General features: G+C 44.0%; 1 protein-coding gene across 6 annotated transcripts in view; it reads left to right on the forward strand.

Moving 5' to 3' along the window:
- Positions 1 to 23,815, forward strand: part of PPFIBP2 (PPFIA binding protein 2) — a 159,223-nt gene that overhangs the window by 34,175 nt on the left and 101,233 nt on the right. For all 6 annotated transcript variants that reach the window (XM_032639341.1, XM_032639342.1, XM_032639339.1 and 3 more), the window contains one exon: positions 17,319 to 17,533. In XM_032639341.1, coding sequence (XP_032495232.1) covers positions 17,319 to 17,533 — 215 coding nt within the window. The remainder of the gene's footprint in view (positions 1 to 17,318; positions 17,534 to 23,815) is intronic.

A 23,815-nucleotide genomic window follows, 5' to 3' on the forward strand; every position in this document is an offset into this window, starting at 1 on the left:
CATTTCCTTAGGGAGGCTTCTTCTGGAAGGGTTCCCCAGACTTCTCTGGAACAGACATGAGAGTTTTGCAGAGAGGTGGTCTAAGATGTTCCAAGGCATTCTTTGTGGGTTAGTTGGGGGAGCATCTGTAGCCAGACTGCTTGGTTCAGATCCTAGCTCTGCATCAAGTTACCTGCATGAACCATGCCTCCGTTTCCTCATATTAAAATGGAAATAATAATGGAACCCACCTAAGAAGGTTGCTGTGCTTATACGTGTAAGGTGCTTAAAACAAAGCTTGGCATATAGTAAGACTGTAAAATATTAGCTCTTGATAAATTAATGAGGGACAAAAAGTCTTTACCACGCTAAGTCTTTTCTAGGGACACAGTGGAGTTCTCATTTATTCAGGTCCTTATTTCACCCATCTGTGTTTTGTAGTTTTCATTGTCTAGCTAAGGCTTGTGCATGCCTTCTAGACTTGCCTGGGGTCTTCAAGATTAATGCATGGTTTCTGAGCAGTCTCTGCTCTGCTCTTGCCCCCTTGTAGCCTGTCTTCCACAGAGCGGCAGAATATTCAAATCACATCACTCTCCCCACAGCTCTTCAATGGCTTCCCATCTCAGGATAAAAATCTGAAGTCCCGGGCTTCCCTGGTGGCGCAGTGGTTGAGAATCTGCCTGCTAATGCGGGGGACAAGGGTTCGAGCCCTGGTCTGGGAGGATCCCACATGCCACGGAGCAGCTAGGCCCGTGAGCCACAACTACTGAGCCTGTGCTCCGCAACAAGAGAGGCCACGATAGTGAGAGGCCCGCGCACCGCAATGAAGAGTGGCCCCCGCTCGCCGCAACTAGAGAAAGCCCTTGTACAGAAACGAAGACCCAACACAGCAAAAATAAATTAATTAATTAATAAACTCCTATCCCCAACATCTGGAAAAAAAAAATCTGAAGTCAACACTCTATACGATTTGGCCTTTGGCCGCCTTTGTGGCTGCACCCCCTACACTTTCCATCTGGCTCGTCTCACTTTAGCACTGGCTGTCTCAGGGCCTTTGTGCTTGCTGTCCCCTCTGCTGGAATGTTCTCCTCCAAGTACACTCAGGTCAGATCTGTACTGAAATATCACCGTGTCCGAGGCCTTCCCTGACAGTCTCTAATATAGCATCCCCACATCAGCCCCGTCCTTTTATCCTTTTTTTATTTCTTTATAGCACATATCACCATCTGACCCATTACGTTCATATTCGCCTCTTTTTTTATCATGTGCCTCATGCATCAGAATGTAAGCTCTATGATGACAGGGGCTTTGTTGCTGCATCTTCAGTGCAACGCAGAACAGGGGTTTAAGAGATATTTGTCACGTGTATTTTATTTACTTTTGTGGATCAGCTCCCCTGTTCATTGATTAGGAGGCAGTTACTGGTTTCCGTGCCTATGTCTTACCTGGCTGCATGCTGAACTTCGCTGATTATTTTCTCTACTTGTACCTTTGTTTGGCTGATTCTTTTGGAATAATCACTAATTTTCTCGAAGAGTCTGTGGTTGGCACCTCCCGTGAGCCATCTCTTACGCAGTAATTGGCTCACACAGACGTTTGAGGGGAGCTATTTGACAGAGAATGCAACACTGAGGTTATTAGCGAGTGTCTGGAGGGCATATGTTCTGTGCCATTTGCAATAAAAAGAATGATAATTACTGAATGCTTTTGTGTGGGATACTTTTCCTCAAGATTATTAAAACCATCCTCATTTTCAAGTTGGCTGGGCCAAATTGGGCCACAGAGCTTAGGGATTTTTGTAATTAATTAATGTAGACTGCAGAGTTAGAGGGGCTGTGGGGATTTGAATCCCAGCTCAGCCACTCACTACTAGCTGTGGAATCTTTGCGCGAATCGCTTAATCCCTCTCTGAGCCTCAGTTTCCTCATATATAAAACCGTGGCAATAACAGCACCCATCTCCTATTATTGGGAGGATTAAATTAAGGCAAAGAAGGCACTCAGCACAGTGCCTGGCACTTAGCAAGTGCTCAGCTGGTCTAGGTTACTCTTGGTTTTGTTGATATTAGTACTGCCCAAGCTATAGTGCTGGTAAATGACAGAACTAAAATTTGAGTCCAGGGCCATCTGAGCCTCTTCTGGGCTCCATTCACTCCCGGGTTGGTTTTATGGCGAAGTGTAGCCAAGCCCTGGGGTTCTGTGGGGCCATCTACAGGAGAAGAGAGTTAACTGGGTGGAGGGTCCAGTCCTGTTCTTGCCCATCCCCACACCCACCCCCGCCCCCTCCCCTTCTCTTGGCCACAGTGGCTTTGCTCTCTTCTCTTACACATTCGACTGCCAAGTGAGGGCTCCTTTGCTTAAGGGTGGAGCAGCTGAAAGAAAGTTTGAAGATTGTGGCAGCAAATCATGATACACAGATCCTGCAGAAGTGACGTTTTTGTGTTAACATTAAAATCGTCCTTTTTAAATTTCTATTCTCTCGTTCATTTGAAGTGGAAGGATGTCAAGTAGCACCACCAACACTTTCAACACTCAGTTGCTTTTGCATCTGTTAAAGTACTCAAGCAAGTGCACGAGGACTGTATTCTCTCACTTTCTGAAAACACAATTACACTTATTTCAGTGGAAGAAATTTTTATGGGCTTCCTGCATGCCCGAAATAGCAAGCACTTATGCAGAAACAAGAGGGATTCCTACTAAAATAGACACAATTCCTTGAATAATGATTATTAATAATCATAACACTATATAACAAGGACTTTCCCTTTATTAATTACTCTATAGTATGATAGGCTACTCTTCACTTTCCAAAACTCTTTCCTTAGGGCATGTGATACCGCTGTTGATGTAATTAAGCCTTTAATGCAAAGAAGGTGCCCCCGTCCTCCAATGAATGTAAACAGTGTAAATAGTGCAAGAGATTATCGCTGGTAGAAGCAACCAGGCCGGGAACACTTGGAGGACATCCTGATACACAAGTGCCAAGTACACCCCTGCAGGGCCAAACATGGTGACCCTCATCTTCTCAAGGCATTCATCTGCTCTGGAGGTATGAGAGGAGGAAATGCCTTCTAAGCAGAAGTAGGAAATGAAGCAGAAATGTGAAGTGAAACTCCTTGCTAAGATGGATTCTTGAAACCTGAATAAGTGTATCCCAGGTGTGACTGTACTTAATTAGAACCCAAGAATTTTATAGCAGAAAGTTGAGAAGAGGTGACTGTTAAAAAACCCAGGACTCTTGTCAAAATGATTTGTTTCTAATACAAAAGACCATTGTTGTAAGTTCCAGTATGATGTTAACCTTTGATCTGGTCTTCCTCCTGATTAGTCCCTGTGATTCAGCCTACAAATAACACCATAATTGAATTACACTGTTGATGATCGAAACTGGACACTATACTGCTTAATTACACCCCTCTGGATAGCCCAGAGCAACTGCCGCATAAGCTAATTTTGCATAGGGCTTCATCTGTGGGCTAATGGGGTCAGCGGCTGCGTCTGTAATAGGACCGGAGAACCCCTGGTCAGGACCCAGGGGACCACTTACTCCTCTTCGCTGGGGCAGGAGGTTGCTCCTGCGGTTATCTATGAGCTATATGTATTGATGAGGAATAGTTAGGAGGAATGTGTTTTATAACAGTTAAACAAAGAGGTTGCTCTGCCCTGGCCTTTCTGCCAACTCTGATTAGTGTCTGCTTTTTTTTTTTTTTTTTTTTTTTTTTTAAAGACTGTGTGAGGGCAGAGAAAGTTCTGATCAAGACTGTGATTGTTCACTTTGGCCCATGAATGATTTCAGCTGTGGTGTTAAAGGCTGATGACTGAGTCCAGGCTCTGAACATTTAGTTGGTCTTGTGGTACCCTCTCCGAGGCCGATCAGCACAGAGTGGTCCTTGGTAACAAAGCCACCTGTTTCCCAGTCAGGACTTAGGTTGAGAGTCCTCGGCTATGAAATTGACCTGAGGAGAGTCAGGGTGGAATTTTAGAGGTGCCTAGCGGGCTGAGATGTCAAAGACTGCCCTTTGTGTGAAGAGGTCGAAATGGCCCACAGTTGGGGCTGCGAGCCCTATTCAACAGCCAACATTCTGTTTTCTTCCCTTGCTTGGCAGAGCCCATCTCTCACTCCTTTATGGCTCTGTAGCCTCATTTTCTAATCTCTGAAAGAGTGTGAGTAAAGTTGGAATTATCATTTGTTCCTTAAATCCTTGCTTATAGTTGTAATTATAGGAACTGACCTGTAAAACCATCTGGACCTTGGATTTTCTCATTGGAAGACTGTCTTTTTGTAATGGTTAGGGACAGTCAGGTTTTAATTTTTTCTCTATTGAGTTTTGGCGCATTATATTTTTCTAGATATTTGTGTACTTTACCAATGTTTTCCATTTTGTTAGCATATGGTTGCTTATTGTATTTTATCTTTTTAAGACCTGCTGCCTGTTATATCTGTTTTTTAATCCTAGTATTGCTTATTTGTGCCTTCTCTTTATTTTTTGATCAATCTTGCCAGAGACTTTTTTTTTTACTACTTTTTTCAAAGAATTGACTTGTTTTTGCTGATCAGCCACCATAGTAGGTGTGTATATTATTTATTCTGTAAATAGTTAAATGTGTATATGTATCAGCCCAGGTTCTTCAGAGAAACAGAACCATAGGGTGTGTGTGTGTGTGTGTGTGTGTGTGTGGAGACACATAGAGCAAGAGACAGAGAGAGAGAGAGAGAGAGAGAGAGATTTATTTTAAGGAATTGGCTCACATGAATGTGGAAGCTGGCAAGTACGAAAATCTACAGGATAAGCCAGCAGCCTGGAGTGCCAGCAAAGAGCCAGTGTTGCAGTTCAAATCCGAAAGCCATCTGTTGGAAGATCCCCACTTCTTCTAGAGCAGGGATCCCCAACCCCCGGAAACCCCTGTTAGGAACCAGGCCGCAAAGCAGGAGGTAAGCAGCGAACGAGCAAAGCTTCATCTGCTGCTCCCCATGGCTCGCGTTACCACCTGAACACCCGCCCCCACTCCTGCCACCGCTGGTCTGTAGAAAAATTGCCTTCCACAAAACCGACCCCTGGTGCCACAAAGGTTGGGGACCACTGTTCTAGAGAGGTCAGTCTTTTTCTATTAAGATCTTCCACTGATTGGGTGAGGCCCACCCACACTATGGAGGGCAGTCTGCTTTGGTCAAACTCTACTGATTTAAATGTTAATCTCATCAAAAAAATACCTTCACAGAAACATGTACAATAATGTTGACCTAATATCTGAGTACCACGGCCTAGCCAAGTTGACACATACAATCAACCATCACAGTATGTATAGATATATAGGCATTATGTATCTATGCTTAATATATATACATATTTAACTTCTTTGAATATCTGTTCTTTATTGTTTATCATTTTCTGCTCTACTTACTTGAATGTATCTGTTCATCTTAACAAATCAACCAATAATATATAACAATATGTATTTAAAATTGATTGCTAACTTAATTCTGTTGTGGTTAAAGTGTTTTCTGATACTTACTCTCTGGAATTTATTGATACTTGCTTTGTAGCCTTGACAAGAACATTGCCAGTTTTCATTAATGTTCTATGTGTGCTTGCAAGGTGTGTGCGTTTTCCAGTTATTACGTGCCATGTTCTATAATTGTCCATTACATCCAACTTATTTGAATCTTCTCTACCAATACTGGTTTTTTTTTTGGTCTGCTTGATCTTACCAGTTTCTGAGAAATACTTATTAAAATCACTCTGCTAGATGCTGTATTTTTTTTTTTTTTTTTTTTTTTTTGCGGTACGCAGGCCTCTCACTGTCGTGGCCTCTCCCGTTGCGGAGCACAGACTCCAGACGCGCAGGCCCAGCGGCCATGGCCCACGGGCCCAGCCGCTCCGCGGCATGTGGGATCCTCCCGGACCGGGGCACGAACCCGTGTCCCCTGCATCGGCAGGCGGACTCTCAACCACTGCGCCACCAGGGAAGCCCTAGATGCTGTATTTGATCCCCTATACTTGTGGACATTTTGCCTTCTATTTTGAAGGTGTTTTAAAATTTTTTATTTATTTATTTTTAAAAATTGAAGTATAGTTGATTTACAATGTTGTGTTGTTTCTGGTGTACAGCAAAGTGATTCAGATATATATATATATATATATATATATATATATATATATATATTCTTTTCCATTATAGGTTATTACAAGATATTGAATATAGTTCCCTGTGCTATACACTAGGTCCTTGCTGTTTATCTATTTTATATTTATATATAGTGGTGTGTATCTGTTAACCCAAACTCCTAATTTGTCCCTCCCCACAGCTTTCCCCTTTGGTAACCATAAATTTGTTTTCGATGTCTGTGAGTCTGTTTCTGTTTTGTAAATAAGTTTATTTGTATCATTATTTTAGATTCCACATATAAGTGATATCATATGGTATTTGTCTTTCTCTTTCCGACTTGCTTCACTTAGTATGATAATCTCCAGGTCCATCCATGTTGCTGCAAATGGCATTACTTCATTCTTTTTAATGGCTGAGTAATATTCCATTGTGTGTGTATGTGTATATATATCATATCTTCTTTATCCATTCATCTATTGATGGATACTTAGGTTGCTTCCATGTCTTGGTTATTGTAAATAGTGCTGCTGTGAACATTGGGGTGCCTGTATCTTTTTGAGTTACAGTTTTCATCTTTTCCAGATATATGCCCAGTTGTGGGATTGCTCGACCATACAGTAACTCTATTTTTAGTTTCTTTTTTTTTTTTTTTTTTTTGCGGTACACGGGCCTCTCACCGTTGTGGCCTCTCCCGTTGCGGAGCACAGGCTCCAGACGTGCAGGCTCAGCGGCCACGGCTCACGGGCCCAGCCGCTCCGCAGCACGCGGGATCCTCCCAGACCGGGGCACGAACCCGTGCCCCCTGCATCAGCAGGCGGACTCTCAACCACTGCGCCACCAGGGAAGCCCTATTTTTAGTTTCTTAAGGAACCTCCATACTGCTCTCCATAGTGGCTGCACCAATTCACATTCCCACCAACAGTGTAGGAGGGTTCTCTTTTCTCCATACCCTCTCCAGCATTTATTATTTGTAGGCTTTTTGATGATGGCCATTCTGACTGTGGTGAGATGATACCTCATGTAATTTTGATTTGCATTTCTCTAATAATTAGTGGTGATATTGAGCATCTTTTCATGTGCCTGTTTGCCATCTGTCTTCCTTGGAGAAATGTCTAGGTCTTTTGCCTTTTTTTAATTGGGTTGTTTGTTTTTTTGTTATTGAGTTGTGTGAGCTGTTTGTATATTTTGGAAATTAATCCACGGTCGGTAGCATCATTTGCAAATATTTTCTCCCATTCCATAGGTTGTCTTTTCGTTTTGTTTATGGTTTCCTTTGCTGTGTGAAAAGCTTATAAGTTTGATTAGGTCCCATTTGTTTATCAACTATTTTATTTTTTGATTTCTATTTGTCCCGCTCTTTCTACATTTCCCTTACCCCCTTTTTTTTTTTTTTTTTTTTTGCGGTACACGGGCCTCCCACTGTTGTGGCCTCTCCCGTTGCGGAACACAGGCTCCGGACGCGCAGGCTCAGCGGCCATGGCTCACGGGCCTAGCCCCTCTGCGGCATGTGGGATCTTCCCGGACCTGGGCTCGAACCCGCGTCCCCTGCATCGGCAGGCGGACTCTCAACTACTGCGCCACCAGGGAAGCCCCCCTTACCCCTTTTTAATGTTTGAAAACATCAAATTGTTTCTGTGTATTCTTATTCCAGAATCAAGGCCAAGTTTCCTTCCGTGGGGTGATTTTTTTCTAGTTAGTAGACTGAGGATACTGCCCTTTTGCATCCTGGCTTTATGCAGAGGTCTTCCATCTGACCTCTCCCTTTGCTCAGGCCCTAAGCTTTGTCTCCTGTCCTCAAGTGGCCCATTCAAGCTGAGGTGTTAAGCCACCAGGGAATTGGCCTGCAGGGCAAACACCAGCTCACATGCTCTCTTTCTCCTGAGCTACTGAGCTCTGAAAATTTCCTTCAGTTCAGTTGCTTTAAAAAGTGTATGTATCAAAAAAAAAAAAGTGTATGTATGTGTGTTTTTTAGTTTTGGGTGTCCTTTGGGATTTTTCTGAGCACAACTAGTCTGTTACCACCTGCCCTGTTGCAGCTACAATGCAGTTACCTTCCTTGCCTCATGGCCCCTTCCTCCATCTTCAAAGCCAGCAAGGTCAGGGCAAGTCCTCATGTCACGTCTCTCTGACCCATTCTTCTGCCTCCCTTTTATGATTTAAGAGCTCATGTGATTAAAACTCCAGGATAATATCTCCATCTTATGATTCTTAATCACATCTGTAAAGTCCCTTTTGCCATATTAGGTAACAAACACATTCATAGTTTCCAGGGATTAGGATGTGGGCATCTTTGGGAGGGTCATTATTCTGTCTACCACAAAGATTAATAAATAACATTCCTTACAACACTGTAAATCAGCTATACTTCAATAAAATATTTAAAAAGAATAACAGCCCATTATTCCCCTCCTAGTTTGGTTCTAGTCAAGGAACAGACAAAGGAGTCAGACAGAAAGAGATCAAAATATTAGCTTTATCATGAGTTTTACTGATTAGGAAAGTTAGCTTGACCTGAAGCCACAGTCAGGAAGGACCCTGAATCCACTCATCCTACACACATACCCCAAACTGAACTCAATCCCAGGCTACAGACTTCCACCTTCTGGGGCAGAGCTTGTCTCAGAAAAAGCTTCCTCAGAAGCTAATGCTTGCATAAGGGGACGGGCAGCTCCAGAGAGAATTCCATCTTTTAGTTCTGTCATCAGAAGAGGCCTTCCGCCACTGAGGAAAAATTGAGTAAGGGGAGGCAGGTAGAAACCACTCTCCCCTCCCACAGAAATATGGAGACTGGAATAGTACCCATGATAGCGATTCTTGATTTTTGTCGAGGCTTTGTGTATGGCCTAGTCTATAGTCAGTTTTGAAAAAATGCTTTACATGTGCTTGAACACAGTGTGCCATCTCTAGTTGTTTGGGGTGTAGTTCTTTATGTGCCTTTTGCTGTTTTGATAATCACCACTTTATTTTTTAATTTTCTTTTTAGGTCTGCTTGACCCGTCATTTCCCAAAGGAGAGGGCCTTTTTTACACACTGTGGGATTTAGTTTTGTAAATTTGTGTTTAGGATTTGATATGTGAGTTCATCAGTGAGAAGACTCGTAATTTGCCTTTGTAGTACTCAGAACTTCTAAATTGTTAAGTTCCAGGGGCACCTTTCACACTCTGGTCTACAAGTTGTACTGGCAGGCTCTCCTTATCGAGACAGCTGGGAGCGGTCCATCCTTTTCTCTACTGAACACCAGTTAGATTAGAATTATTCACTTCCTGAACGTTGGCTAGAGCTAACTTGTAAAAGCATTTGGCCTGGTATTTTCTCTGTGGAAAAATATTAAATTATGGCTCAATTATTTATAGGTCTATTCAGATGATTTTTTTTGTTTTTATCATTTTTATCCAGTGATTGTGTGTGTGTGTGTGTGTGTGTGTGTGTGTGTGTGTGTGTGTGAGACTGGTTTTAATATTTTGATCAAAAATACCTAATCCAATGCATGAAGTCCTGAGTTTTATTTTTTGAACACGTTAAATTTCACACATTCAGTGTCATAATTTTTTGTATGTCTCTCTTAATAACATCAAAGAACTGGATTACTTTTTCTCCATTATTCATATTTTTGCGTTTAAATAGGTGTTTAGTGCAAAATGGATGACTAATAAGAAAAATAAATAAATAAGTAAATAAATAGGTGTTTAGTGCATTTATAATTATTATAGTTACTAGTATATAGGTATGTGTGTACTTATTTCTCTGTTTTATGCTGTTGTTTCTTTTTAACTTTTTTTTTACTTGCTTTTGGTTTTGCCTTGCTGGCTTCTGTAATATTGATCAAGTTGTTTTTAAATCTCTTTTAGGAAGTTAAACATCTATTTCTACTTTTTTTTTTTTTTTTGCGGTACGCAGGCCTCCCACTGTTGTGGCCTCTCCCGTTGCAGAGCACAGGCTCTGGACGTACAGGCTCAGTGGCCATGGCTCACGGGCCCAGCCGCTCCGCGGCATGTGGCATCTTCCCGGACTGGGGCACAAACCCGTGTCCCCTGCATCGGCAGGAGGACTCTCAACCACTGCACCACCAGGGAAGCCCTATTTCTACATTTTTAATGCTCATCCTTGCACTTTTTAATGCTCACGTTTTTAACATGCATCCTTAACACATAGGCTAAAAGATAAGTATCTTTATAGAATAATAATTCTGTCTTCCTCTTCAGTAATACCTGACTCTTAGAATGCTTTAATTCCCATCACTGCCCCATCTTCCACATTATTTTAGTTTTGTGTTCTGGTGTCATCTTGATTTATAGACCCCAAAATATTATGCTATTTATTTATTCATTTATTTATTATTCATTGAACATTTATTTTTATTGGATATCATAATGCATTATTTTACCTAATCCTTTTGAAACTTGTGAAAGATGAACAGTATTGCCACCCCCCCTTTTAAAAAAAAAATTAATTAATTTGTTTGTTTATTTTTGCCTGCATTGGGTCTTTGATGCTGCGTGCCAGCTTTCTCTAGTTGTGGCCAGCAGGGGCTACTCTTCGCTGTGGTGCACGGGCTTCGGGCTTATTGCAGTGGCTTCTCTTGTTGCGGAGCACAGGCTCTAGGCGTGCGGGCTTCAGTAGTTGTGGCTCACGGGCTCTAGAGCACAGGCTCAGTAGTTATGGCGCACAGGCTTAGCTGCTCCGCGGCATGTGGGATCTTCCCGGACCAGGGATTGAACCCGTGTCCCCTGCACTGGCAGGCGGATTCTTAACCACTGTGCCACCAGGGAAGCCCTGCCACCCCCTTTTTACAGACAGGAAATTGAAGCATAGATAGCTTAACTAGAAAGCATAATTAGGAAAAAATACAAGATCCATCAGATCTCAAAATCTAAGTTCTTTCATCATCCATATTACATAAACTAGTCTTAGCTCTCAAAGGAAGGTGCTGAAACAAAGACCTTAGGTCTAAGTAGTTGTTAGAGAATGTACAGGACATATGGTCCAATGGTCTCCGTTCTGGGTCTTCAGTGGAGGTGTCTGATGGTGCCCAGGAGGCTGCAGATCTGTGTCTTGAGGGTGAAGCTGCAGCTCCTCTGGGATTCAAAGGCTCTGCCTGGGTAGCAACTTGCTATAAATATTCTTGTCTCATGCATTTTGTCATACTGTGTACCCCTGAAGAGCTTCAAGAAGAAATAGAAAATAGTCCTGGAGGCCAGAAAGTCTGAGATCAAGGTGCCAACAGGGTTGATTTCTGGTGCGACCTCTCTTCCCAGCTTGTGGGCTATCTTCTTCTCACTGTGCTCTCACATGGCCTTTCTTCTGCTGGTTTTGGAAGAGTCTTGCAGAGAGGCAGGAGGTGGCTGCAGCTGACCCTGGGAAACAGACCCTGGCTGCAGCCACTCTTGGATGCTCCCCCCGCCCCCCCGGATGTGTTTTTCATCCCACTCCTTTTTGGTTGGTGCAGTTTTTCCTGCTTCATGAAGTAGATCCTTTAAAATCCCTTCAGGAATAGCCTGCCAGTAATAAATTGCATGAGTCATTATGTGGAAAATGACCTTATTTTAGTCTTAATCTTGAGTGGTAGTTTGTCTTGTACAGGTTATAGGTTGGTAGCTACCTGTAGATATTATTTTGTGGTCATCGGGACTTTGCTGATGAGAAGTCTGTTGACAGTCTGTCTTTTATCTCTGGTTGCTTTAAAATTTCCTCTATCCTTGGTGTTCTTCAGTTTCACTGCGTTGTTTCTAGGATGGGTTTGTTCTGATGTATCATTTTTTGGGACTCAGTGTGTGTCTTTTTTTTTTTTTTTTTTTTTTGCGGTACGCGGGCCTCCCACTGCTGTGGCCTCTCCCGTCGCGGAGCACAGGCTCCGGACGCGCAGGCTCAGCGGCCATGGCCCACGGGCCCAGTCGCTCCGCGGCATGTGGGATCCTCCCGGACCGGGGCACGAACCCGCGTCCCCTGCATCGGCAGGCGGACTCTCAACCACTGCGCCACCAGGGAAGCCCTCAGTGTGTGTCTTTTAAACTGAGAAGACTCAAGATTTTATTTGTGACAAATCCATAGCCATTTTCTCTTTGCTGCTTCTGCTTCACTCTATATACTTCCTTCCACTTTCCATTCCAGTAATTTTCTTACCTGTTATTTAACCTGCGCACTTAACTTCTCACTTGAATAATTGCATTCTTCGTTTTGGTTTCCAAGTGGTTCTTTTTCAAATTGTCCTGTTCTTTTCTCGCTCCTTCTTATTCTTTCATTAAAGTTTCTATTTCTCTCATTTTTTTCCTTCAATTATGTAAAACATATCATATATGTCCAAATAGATTCCCAAATAGACAAGTACTCATAGCATTAATTTATTGATTAAGTTACTTGTATATTTATAAGCGTTATGTAAAATAACTATGGATTTCTTATCTCACTGGCACATTTTTAATAATAATTTTATTCAAGCGTTTTACATTGATCTCCAACATACTGTGTTTATCATTATGAGAGCTGCTTGTTGAATAATTTTAACATCCCAGAACAGTTGAAGAGCATGTGGGGATGCTGATAAAATGTAGAGGTGGGGTCCAAGAGTCTGCATTTCCACCAAGCTCCCAGGTAATGCTAGTGCAGCTGACATGCACAGCACTTTTGATGTGCAGAATTTTAGAGCAGCGGTCCCCAACCTTTTTGGCACCAGGGACCGGTTTCGTGGAAGACAATTTTTCCATGGATGGTGGCGGTGGGGACGGGTGGGGGGAGGTGTTGGTTCAGGCGGCAATGCGAGCGATGGGGAGCGGTGGGGAGCGATGGGGAGCGGTGGGGAGCGATGGGGAGCGATGAGGAGCGGCAGAAGAAGCTTCGCTCTCTCGCTCACCCGCCGCTCACCTCCTGCTGTGCAGTCCGGTTCCTAACAGGCCACGGACCAGTACTGGTCTGCGGCCTGGGGGTTCGGGACCCCCATTTTCAGGCCCATCATCTTCACTTTTCAGTTGTTGTAAATACAGCACTTTAAAAATTCACATATGATGCTCTCAATAGATATTTCATCTTATGCCAGAGAACCCCCATCTGCATGATAAAGGATCTTTGTTTTTAAACATCCACAGATAAAATATTTTATTTATTTTTCAACAAATGGTGTTGGAACAATTGAATAGCCATAGTTAAAAAAAAAAAAGAAAAAAGGACCTTGACCTAATCCTCATACTTTGTACAAAATTAACTCTGGATCAATCATAAATCAAAATGCAAAATATGAAGCTACAGAACATTTAGAATAAAGCATAGGAGAAAGTCTCTGTGGCCTTGAGTAATACAAACAAGTGTATATTAGAGGTAAACAATAACGAATTTATTACAGTTTGGATGTGCAGGGTAAGGTCATAAAATCCTGTTGTACTTGCTAGGGAAGAAGGGAAAGCTTCACAGTGGGTAGTGGTCAGTGGAGGAGAAGCAAGTGGAGGGTCCCTTTGGAAGCGACTTTTTTTTTTTCTTGTGCCATTTTTCATTAAGTGTTTATTAGCCTTTGGGGGGCTCTTGATAATCTTAATTCAAATTTCATTGCATAATAAAGCGACAGGGACATCCTGCTCTCAGCATGACAGCCAAGGGAGCTCTACAGATCCGCTCAAATGTGAAGCTGGAGAAAATCAGTTTTTACAAAATGCAAAGAGCCTTTCTCTGGAAATGATCCTGAGCCATTTCACTGAAGAGACATTTATTCCATAGAATCTACCAGAACTTGGTAAGAACTATGAGCGTCTGTGGTCTTTGAACCAAGGTGTGTGCCCTCCCTCCCTGCTCTGGCTCAGCAGGGCAGAAGCCCACCCCAGGCTGGGGGAGCCACACACACAGGGACCCCCGCTCCTGGCATCCAGCTAGCTGCTGGGCTATCTTCCCAGGAGGGCAGCATGTCAGCGTTTCTCATCCTGCCCCCCCCAGAGACCTGTGTTTGGGGCTAAACACTGAGTGAATGTGGCTGAGAGGTGGGGGGTGGGTCCCGTCTCCGGCTCAGACCCCCTCGTGAGACCAGACTGCACACTGGGCTCAGAGCACTGAGGATGCTGGTTCCCTGTTACCCTTGCTGTGGCTTGTGGCAGGTGGAGTGGTCCATGCAGTAAAAGATCATTTTTTAGAAGTTTGTCTTATATGTATATATTTCTAAATTGTTCAACATATTTATTTTGTGTAAGTGAAGACAGGCTAAGTTATGCTGCAATAACAAACAGTCCCAGAATGTCAGCAGCTTGAAACAGGTTCCCCCCGGGTCTCCTTAGAGCTCTGGTCCACATCATCTTCCCTTTGGAACACGGGCTGATTCAGTCCCCACCGTTGCCAGAGACCAGAGCAAGTGAAAGAGATATGAGGAATTGTGCTCTGGTTCCTAAAGACTTTCTCCCAGAAGCGACACATATCACTTTTCATGTTTATTGCCTAGAGGAAGTCGTGTGGCCGTGAGTAACTTCAAGGGGCAGAAGTGTTATCCTACTATGAGCTTAAGTAGAGGAGAGCCAAAACATTTCTGAATAACCCTAATTACTACTACACCCATACTTAGTTGCTTTTGAAAGCTATCATTAAAAGGCTTTCAGTGAAATCCTATATTTGCATTTTATGTTGTCTTACCTTCCCCTAACAATTACTGAATCTGTATTAAATTTTGGTTGTGGGTGCTTAAAATAAAAATTCTCAGGTTGTCCTCTCTAAACATCAGAATTTGACATCGATCAGCGTTGATTTGCTAGTCAATGATTTCCACTTAGGCTGCACGTTAGAATCACCTGGGGAGCTTTTTGTTCTCCCAGGTCAGCCTCAGACCCATCAAATTAGAACCTCTGGAGGTTGGGACCCTGGCATCTGTAGTTTGTAAAACTCCCCAGGTGATTTCAGTCTGCATGTAAAATTGAAGTCCCCTGTGTTAATCTATCTTCCCTAAAGAGTGCTTTGTTGTTCAAGATAAAGTAATTGAGAGATTGCCCCCAAAGAGAAACTTTATTTGGGCTTGAACATGAGGTGAGCTGCTGTTTTCCGAGACGTAATTTAGGGGTCAACACCTTGCCTTATGTTATTGTCTCTTTTGTATTGTTTCGTTAAACCCAGGTATGAAGGCATGCATTTTCTTATTTGTTGCATCTGATACTCCGATTTTGATGTATTTTCCTCTGTGATTGTAGTTTTTCCATAGGAACTGATCATCTGTAGGGAATGTGTGTGGAGTATGGAACTGAGTCTTCTGGGTGACTGGTTTTTTGTTGTTGTTATTTCGGTCGCGCCACGAGGCTTGTGGGATCTTAGTTCCCCGAACCCAGGTCACAGCAGTGAAAGCTCTGAGTCCTAGCCACTGGACCACCAGGGAATTCCCTGGGTGATTGTTGCCTTTGCTAATGCTGGGCCTTAGGGGTTTCACCATTCTGGACCATTTTCTGAGCCTGTGTGTTGATGAAATTGCAAAGAAATAGAAATTAAAGTCTTTTACGTGTGTATACATGTGTAAAAATAGACACAGATACACATGTACTCATACACATTTACACACATACGCAATATTTGAATAGTAAGGAAGAATCCCAAGGATTTAGGGCAGGGAGGGGCCCAGAGAATGGAAGGAACTTGTCCAAGGCCAAGGCATGATATCAAGTGAATGAAAATCTCAGTCTTCCCACCTACTCCTGGCCTGACTTATCCTCCATTTATAAATGTGTGTGTGTGTCTGTGTGTGTGTGTGTGTGTGTTGAAGTGTGTCCAGGATGCAGAGGGATTACTTAGCATTTGTTTGGAGATTGGGGGGTCTTGCCCTGCTTCTGTTCATTTTCTTTCCTGACGTTTTTGGCTGTGGCCTCTCCTAGTCGACTCTAAATTGTATTTGCAGGAGCCGGAAAGCGCTGAGCACACATCAGAGTGTGGGTAGTAGGGCCGTTTCCTAGTTCCCCAGAGCCATGGACTTGTTTGTGGATTGTGATCCGCGACTCCCTCTATCCTGCCCTTTCAGAAAGCAAACCGGCAATCAAATAGTAATTGTTTCCTTCTGTGTGGATTTCTCATTCCAAAGACTGCCATGGCAAGTAGGAAGTTGGCTTTTAAAAGAGCAGAGGAACCTGGAATTAGACGTCAGGCCTGCAGTGCAACCGTGGATGTGGTAGCCCTACAGCCCACATTTTCCAGCAAGAGTCCTGACTTCAAATATTTTATTCTGTTGGTTTTATAAACAATCCAAATGCCCTAGAAATTCCACTACGAACCATATTTTCTAAAGTGTTTCTTACTGATGAAAGGAGCACAGAAATCCTTTGTTAGACTCTGTTGCCCCAGTTCTGGTTTGAAAAATATATCACTGTACATATTAGGCAAAGAAGACTTTTTTTTTTTTTTAATGGTGGGGTTTAGAAAGGCAAAAACAGTCCTATTTGGGACATACCAGTTTAGAAAAAGACCCAGTATCCCAGATCTCTGGGGAAATCCAGGTACTCTTCCTCTTAGCTATTCATCCAAGCATACGTACAGACATTCAGTCCAGTTCCCCCTCACCACCTACTGGTCAGGGGGCATGATGACTATGTTAGCTAACTATGACAGGGGCTCTGCCCTCAGAGACTTCACAGCCCGTAAAGGGAGATGAGATATGGATACACACAGTAATAAATACAAGTCAGAAGTATACCCTCTATATTCTATACCCTCTGAGTATGTCAGAGGGTATAGAATTTCCCAACTGGGAAGATCTAGAAAGATTTCGATTCACTCAACCTCACCACCCACACAGCATCCCTTCCTCTTCATCCTGCTGATCAGAGCGAGTCACTAGACCAGCCCAGAGTCAGCATCCACCTCAGGATGAGGGGAGTAGAATGCCCACACGAGGATGGGATGGATTTTTGGTGGCCATCTGTGCAGTCTACCACATTAACGTAGAAGAGGACAAATTTATTAATATCAGAGCTGAAGATGGGCATCTCACCATTTTAGCGCACATGTCCTTGGTCGTGGGTGAGGTCTAGCTGTGCTTTCCCAGTTGTCTGAAGTTGTGAGCTTCCCTAAGCCAGTCCCAATGGGCACAGTCATGTGCCTCTCTCATGCCCAAGCCAGGATGAAAGGTGATTTCTGCAAAGTTCATGTTGTGAGTGATTCTGCTGAGGCAGAAGTGGTTCCTCTAGGCTTCTTATCCATCCCTTTCCTCTCCCCTTTCACTAACTTGGCTGTTTATCAGTTCCTTGCCCGTGGCATCCACCCTTCTTACCGAGGTTCCCGCCTCTCTCGTTCCAGGCACTAACACGGGGGTAGATATTAGCGATGGTACCTGTGAGCCTGGACTGGCCTCCGCGGCTTCCTACATGAAGCCCTTCCCGTTGCTCCATCTCGTCGAGGACTTGAGGCTGGCCCTGGAGACGCTGGAGCATTCTCAGGAGAGAGCAGCCCTCCTGAGCCAGATCCCAGGCCCCACAGCTGCCTACATAAAGGAGTGGTTCGAGGAGAGCTTGGTGAGTAGGCCCATGGCCTGGGTGGGGAACACGGTCACGGAGCCCCTGGCATGCCACCACCACCTGGGGCTGTTACTTCATCTGTGCACTGTCCAGTCTTTTCTTGCTTCCTGTCCAGATTTGGCCAACCCGCAGTGGGTGGTGGTCCTTCCCAGCAGAAGGGTAGGGCCTGGTCAAGCAGCTTAAGCTCCACAGTCAGCCTGCCTGGGCCCCTCCCGTTGTTCTCCTGAGAAGGGGAAATCCAGGGCCAGAGAAGAGCGAACATGGAAGGTGTTTCCCCCCCAGATAGTACATGCACAATTTGCTGTGTTATAATCCCTAGCTGGGGTCTCTATTTTCAGCTGAACCCACCATGCCCCTCGTTTCTTACAACAAACTAGAACCTTGTTGCCTCATCCATCCCGTTATTGCTGCCCCTACTCTTCAGACCACCCTGCCCTAGAAGTCCTTCCTGCCCCTAGAGTGGAACGCAGGTTTCCTGACTCTCCTTCTGCCCTCTCTAGATCAATCCTGCACACCTGCTGGTCTTTAAGGGAAGCAGATGAGTAACCAAAGCTGTAAATTTTTGGCTTTTGTTACCCATCTCCTTCCCTGTGGAGACCAGCCAGTCAGCTTTAAAAGACGAGTAATAGCTGGGAATGGGTAAGGCAAGGAACCAGTCCATTCTGGAAATGATCTGGATTTGCACCCAGTCCAGGGCTGGTAAGCCAGAGGGAGCATGTGATTGTTACCCAAGCTGAGTCTGAGGATGAAAGCTGGGATGCAGTCTTCTAAAGCTAGAATCCAGTGGATCTGATTCAAAATCGGGAAGTATGCACAGAGATGGGATGACAGGAACAGGACCACTAAATTGGGAGGGGCAGGTTGATGTTGAAAACCACAGACGAAGGAGGTTGAGATCCTCTTTTCTGGAGGCCAAGTCATTTGTGCTTAGACGGGTTACATCCCAGATGTCTTAGCTACTCCTCTTCAGGAGTCTGTCAATACAGTCTTATCCTCATGCCTTCCTCTGAGCACCGAAGAATTCTTTATTATATCCATTATATGTGTTGTTCAACATTTTCATTACATAGGTTGTCTGCCTGGAGTTCTGTAGCATACCCATAGGTAGGGAGAATAACAGCCCTTCAAAGATGTCTACATCCTAATGGCCAGAACCTGTGAATAAGTTACTGTATGGGGCAACGGGGAAGGAAGCAGGTGGAATTAAGGTTGCTAATCAGTTGAGTTTAAAATAGGGAGAGCAGCCTGGATTCTCCAGGTGAGCCCAGTGTAATCACTGGCGTCCTTATAAGTGGAAGGGGGCGGCAGAAGACTTAGTGTCTGATGGATGTGGTGGGGGAAGGAGTCGCCCGCCGCCGCTGCTGGCTTTGAAGGCCGAGAACCGAAGGGTGCAGGCAGCTGCCGGGAGCTGGAAAACTGGGCTCTCCCCTGGAGCCTCCAGAAGGGAGAGCAGCCTTGCCAACAGCTTGATTTTAGCCCAGTGAGATTCATTTCAGACTTCTGACCTCCAGAACTATAAGGTAATGACTTTGGGCTTTTGCAAGTCACTACGTTTGTGGTAATTCGTTACAGTAGCAACCGATAATGCCCAGAGAGGAAGGTGAAGGTTGCTGGATGGGTCTCGGGTAGGCCTGTTACAGGTCAGGTTTGCAAGCTGGCTCCTCATTCCTCCCCCACATGAAGGCGGTTCTTGGGGGTCCTCTCAGACTTGTGCCGATAATGGGACAGAAGTCCCCACCTGCTTCTCCGCTCACACTCTTAACCAGGTTGGGAGTTGCTGGGGGATGGCTTCGGTAGTTTAGTTCTCCTTCCCACAGCAGAAGGATCCCCCTTTGCTTCGCTAGAGAGGAACTCTCTGGCTGTTACCGTACTTGCAGCTTCACGATGTTGATCCTGGCCTCTCCCCTGTCATGTCTCACCATCTTCTGCCCACGTCTCTTTGTAGCTGCGGCTTTCCAGGTCACTTTACACCTGGCATGGGCGCCCATCCCTCCCTGCAGTCCTGCTAAGTACTACTGACTCGGGCTGTAGTGTTTACAGAAAATTTTATGAAGCTTCAAGAAAATGATAGGTCCATAATTCCTCAGTCTGAAACCCTTGGGTCCACATGCATTTTAGAACTCAGAGCTTATCGAACTTTAGAAAGGTGAGACAGTGCCTGTGTACTGTACAGTAGGTACCATCTCTGGCAGATATAGGGCAGGAAACACGTGAACATTTCTTCAGCGAAACTTGTGAATATCTGCCTGAAGTGGGATAAAGAAAGACTACAAATACATAATTTACAGTGACTGTATTTTTACCTTGTATAGATGTGCTGAATCTATGGAACCATTTCTCTAATGTTGAATTGAAATTATTTTTAATCTTTCACTAATGATACGGCATTGCTTGCACAGACTGTCTAGAAATATTTGTTGTTATATCGAAAGATTTTCGGATAGAATCGTGAAAGTAGAATAATAGAGTTAAAGCAGGGTTTAACGGACAAAATACAGAATGCTCAGTTAAGTTGGAATATTAGATAAACGATGAATTTTTAATAAGTATGTTTCATACAGTTTGCTAAGTCTGGCAACTCTGATCAAAGATATTAATCTTTAAGCCTTGTGACGCGTTTTTCCAAACCACTTTTCAAAAAGATTTTACTCATTTATATTTTCATTGGCAGGGTTTGAGGTATATCCTGATCAACAAGCACTAAGATTGAAAAGATAGCTTTACTCATTTCATAGGAAAAAACGGCTTCATTTTATCTTTGCATTTCTTTGTTTAGGAAGGCTAAATTTTTTTTATTAGCTAATTAGTATTCCATATTGTCTCCAAATTTTTGATTTCTTACCCCAATATGAAAAAAATTCCTTCTCCAAATACACATTCGTCTATGGAGAATTGTCCTAATATATGTAAATTGTAAAACATAGTCCCAGATAGAAAATCCTTTTTAAAGGACAGGTTAAGGAAATAGCTCTAGAGACTTCCCTGGTGGTCCAGTGGTTAAGACTTCACCTTCCAGTGCATGGGGTGCAGGTTCGATCCCTGGTCTGGAAGCTAAGATCCCACATGCTTGGCAGCCAAAAAACAAAACATAAAAACAGAAGCAATATTGTAACGAATTCAATGAAGACTTTAAAAATGGTCCACATCAAAAAAACTTTACAAAAGAAAATAGCTCGAATATTTTCTTCACACACCTCCCCACCCCCACCCCTCCAGAGATCACCTTGAGTCCCTTGGGTGTGCCTGCCCTAGTCTGGTCTGTTAATATTTTGTGTTCTCTCACCCCCACCCCTATTAGGATTTTAGTGTTTTTCTTATGCTTAAATGACTTTTTACTAGCCCTTTGCTTTGTGGCATTTCTTTTCCTCACTTTATTTTAAAACGTGGTTTATTTATGGTGGTTTTTTGAGGCAAAGATTTTAAAAGGATTGTAACTAATTAATTTTATCAGTCTTTCCTGTTTGAATTTCTTCTTTTCTTTCTAGAAAGGCCCTGCCTGACCTCAGATCAAATAATATTCACCTGTATTCTCTCTCAGTAGGTTTAGTTTGATTTGTATCACATGGTTTACTCGAATTCATCACTTTTTAGTGTGTGGCATGAAGTATGGATCTAACTTCTATAATTTACCAAAAGAGATTCTTAAAAAATATTTTTGATCCCAAAGTAGTCGATGTGGTGTTTGCAAGATGCATGGCAGAAAACAGCTTGCATTCAGATTTGCAGATCTGTTTTGGGGGCTATTTACAATGGTTGGGGGAATGCTTGCCTTGGAGAGATTTTTCTAAAAGTTGTTGCATTCATAAAACTTTTGGAGTAGTTATGGCCATCAGCAACCTATGAATGGTGTACTTTTAGGGAGGTCAGAAGTTCATATAAACATTCCAAGAAACCAGGGCTGGCTGTTTAAGGTTTTGATTCTAGACAGAGACCACCTGTGTGTATTTTAGGTCTCAGAGACCTAAAGTCATTTTACAAGGCACACACATTCCATAGCAGGTCTTATCTGTATGGAGATAGAAGCCAAGGCCGTGAAGAAACCCACTGCTCCTCTTTAGATTGGTTTTAGATTGCCTTAGGTTGGTACTTTTAGTCAGAAGATGTTGCTGTACAAGTTGTGGTCTATGGACCAGCATTTTGGTATCACTTGACAGCTTGTCTTCAAGAAAAAAAAGTTAGAATTTGCCCCATCCACTGAACCATTTCCAGGTGATTCGTATTCACATTAAAGTTTGAAGCACTGCTTTAAACCAGAGACTCGCTTGAATTATTACCAAAAAAAAAAATCCCATGTGACTTAAAATTGGAGCTAACAAGGTGGCTCGAGGGCTCAGGCAGGTAGTCCTAATTCATGGTATCTGTACGTCCCTTGGGTGTTTGTGCTGTTCTCTTTCGTCGTAAACCTCAGTTACTGCTTTGTCATATGCTGGCCTGGCGTGATCCAACCCTGCCTTATGACACCTGTCAATTGGGATTCTTTCTCAGAGAAAGAATAAACAGTAAGGCATAAACAGTAAGGAGTTTTAAATGTCACTAACGAGATGTCCAGAGGATGGGCGGTCTCAGGGTTAAATCAGTGACTCTGGGATGACCTCAAGGGCTCCAGCTTTTCTTATCTTTCTCCCCACCATCCTCAGGGTGTTGGTTCTTTCTCAGGTGTGTCCCCTAACAGTTGCAAGAAGGCTACTGCAGCTCCGGGCAGCCTGTCCTCACACACACACACAGCTGTGTCCAGAGGTAGAATATGTCCTCTTTTTATAAAACTGGGAAAGATTTCTCTGAACCCCCCTAGCTTCTCATATGGTCCCAATGGTCAGGATTTGTTCGCATGTGCATACCCTAGCTGCCAGGGAGGCTGGGGAACCAGTGTTGGTGCTTTCACTGATCATAGTGGAAGGGGGGGTGTCTGTCGGGAAGGAACCATGATGGAGGGGGGGAAATGTCCCTTAGGAAGACAGCTCAGGGCGACTGTCACATGTCCTTTAGGTGTGATTTTATTCTTGTTGACTGACAAGTTCTTATTTTCTCTGTGTGTGTGTGTGTAACCCCTGAAGGAAAGAATCTCATTGGGTTAACTCATAATTTGAGCCAAGCCCTCCAGGTCTATGAAGAAATATTAATTGCAAAAGAAATAGAAATTCAAGATTTTCATTTATGCTCAGCTGTGGTTGGTTTTGGAAGATGCATTGCAGAAAACAGCTTGCATTTAGATTTGCAGATCTGTTTCGGGGTCTGTTTACAATGGTTGGGGGAATGCTTGCCTTGGAGAGATTTTTCTAAAGGTTGTTGCACTGGATTAGCTGCCCTTGGGTCAGGTCTCCACCCAAGGGCCAATAATTAGCTGGGGTGAGAGGGTAGGAATCGTGGTCTCCTGTTACTGTTCAACAGTAAGTGTAACTGGGATATTCAGTCACAGATACTGGCAGCTGTAGCACACAGAAACAGGGGCTGCTGAAGAGGCCGCAGTGGATGTGGGGAAGCGGTTGGCTGTTCGAGCACATAGCGGACTAGTCCTGGGCCCCCGCCCTTATGTCTTGAACGGTGAGGGAGCTGTGGTCCTAGTGCAAAGTGGTCAGAAAGCCCGTGTGTGGGCAGCTGTTTCTTTACAGTGGGGCTGGTTCCTCCTTGCTGGGTGCTGGCAGGGCTGGACACAGATTGGCTGGCGGCAGCAGCGATTCTCGGCCTGGGAATAGTTACAAACAAGCCAGGCTTATCCTAAAGACAAGTATCCATGGAACAAAACTGCCCAGGATTCAGTGGTGCTAGGTGGTGGGCAAGTTTCCAGGGCTTTGGGGCCTAAAACAGGGTCCTCCCTTCCTTGGCCCCTAATAGAATGAGGAAAGGTGGGCTTCAGGCCTGGAAGGGTATGTGCGGGGCTCTCTAAGCTGGGGTCCCTCTGGGACTTCAATGAAGAAAGGAACAAAGGGCCTGGATTCCCCTGTTCTAGGAGAACTGTTACCCAACCAGGTCTGTTTCCCTGATGCACAGCAGGCCAAATGCTGAGATGCTGTGGTTTACAGCCAAGAGTTTATTCACAAGGCAGCCAAGTGAGAAGACTGGAGAATGTCTCAGATCTGCCTCGCTGAAGGCGAGGGGGTTGGAGTGTTTATGGGATAAGAGGGTGGTCTTAGGGGAGAAGTGGTTGGAAGTAGGAAAAAAGTGAGGAAATCGGTGTTCTGCGCAGGTGTATCTGGGTTAATGCTTCTGCATATTCCAGATGGAGGCCCTCAGCATCATCTGAGGATGGAGTTTTCCAGTCCTTTGATGTCAAAAGGCCAC

The sequence above is a fragment of the Phocoena sinus genome, chromosome 8 (assembly GCF_008692025.1).
Source record: "Phocoena sinus isolate mPhoSin1 chromosome 8, mPhoSin1.pri, whole genome shotgun sequence".
NCBI lineage: Eukaryota > Metazoa > Chordata > Mammalia > Artiodactyla > Phocoenidae > Phocoena > Phocoena sinus.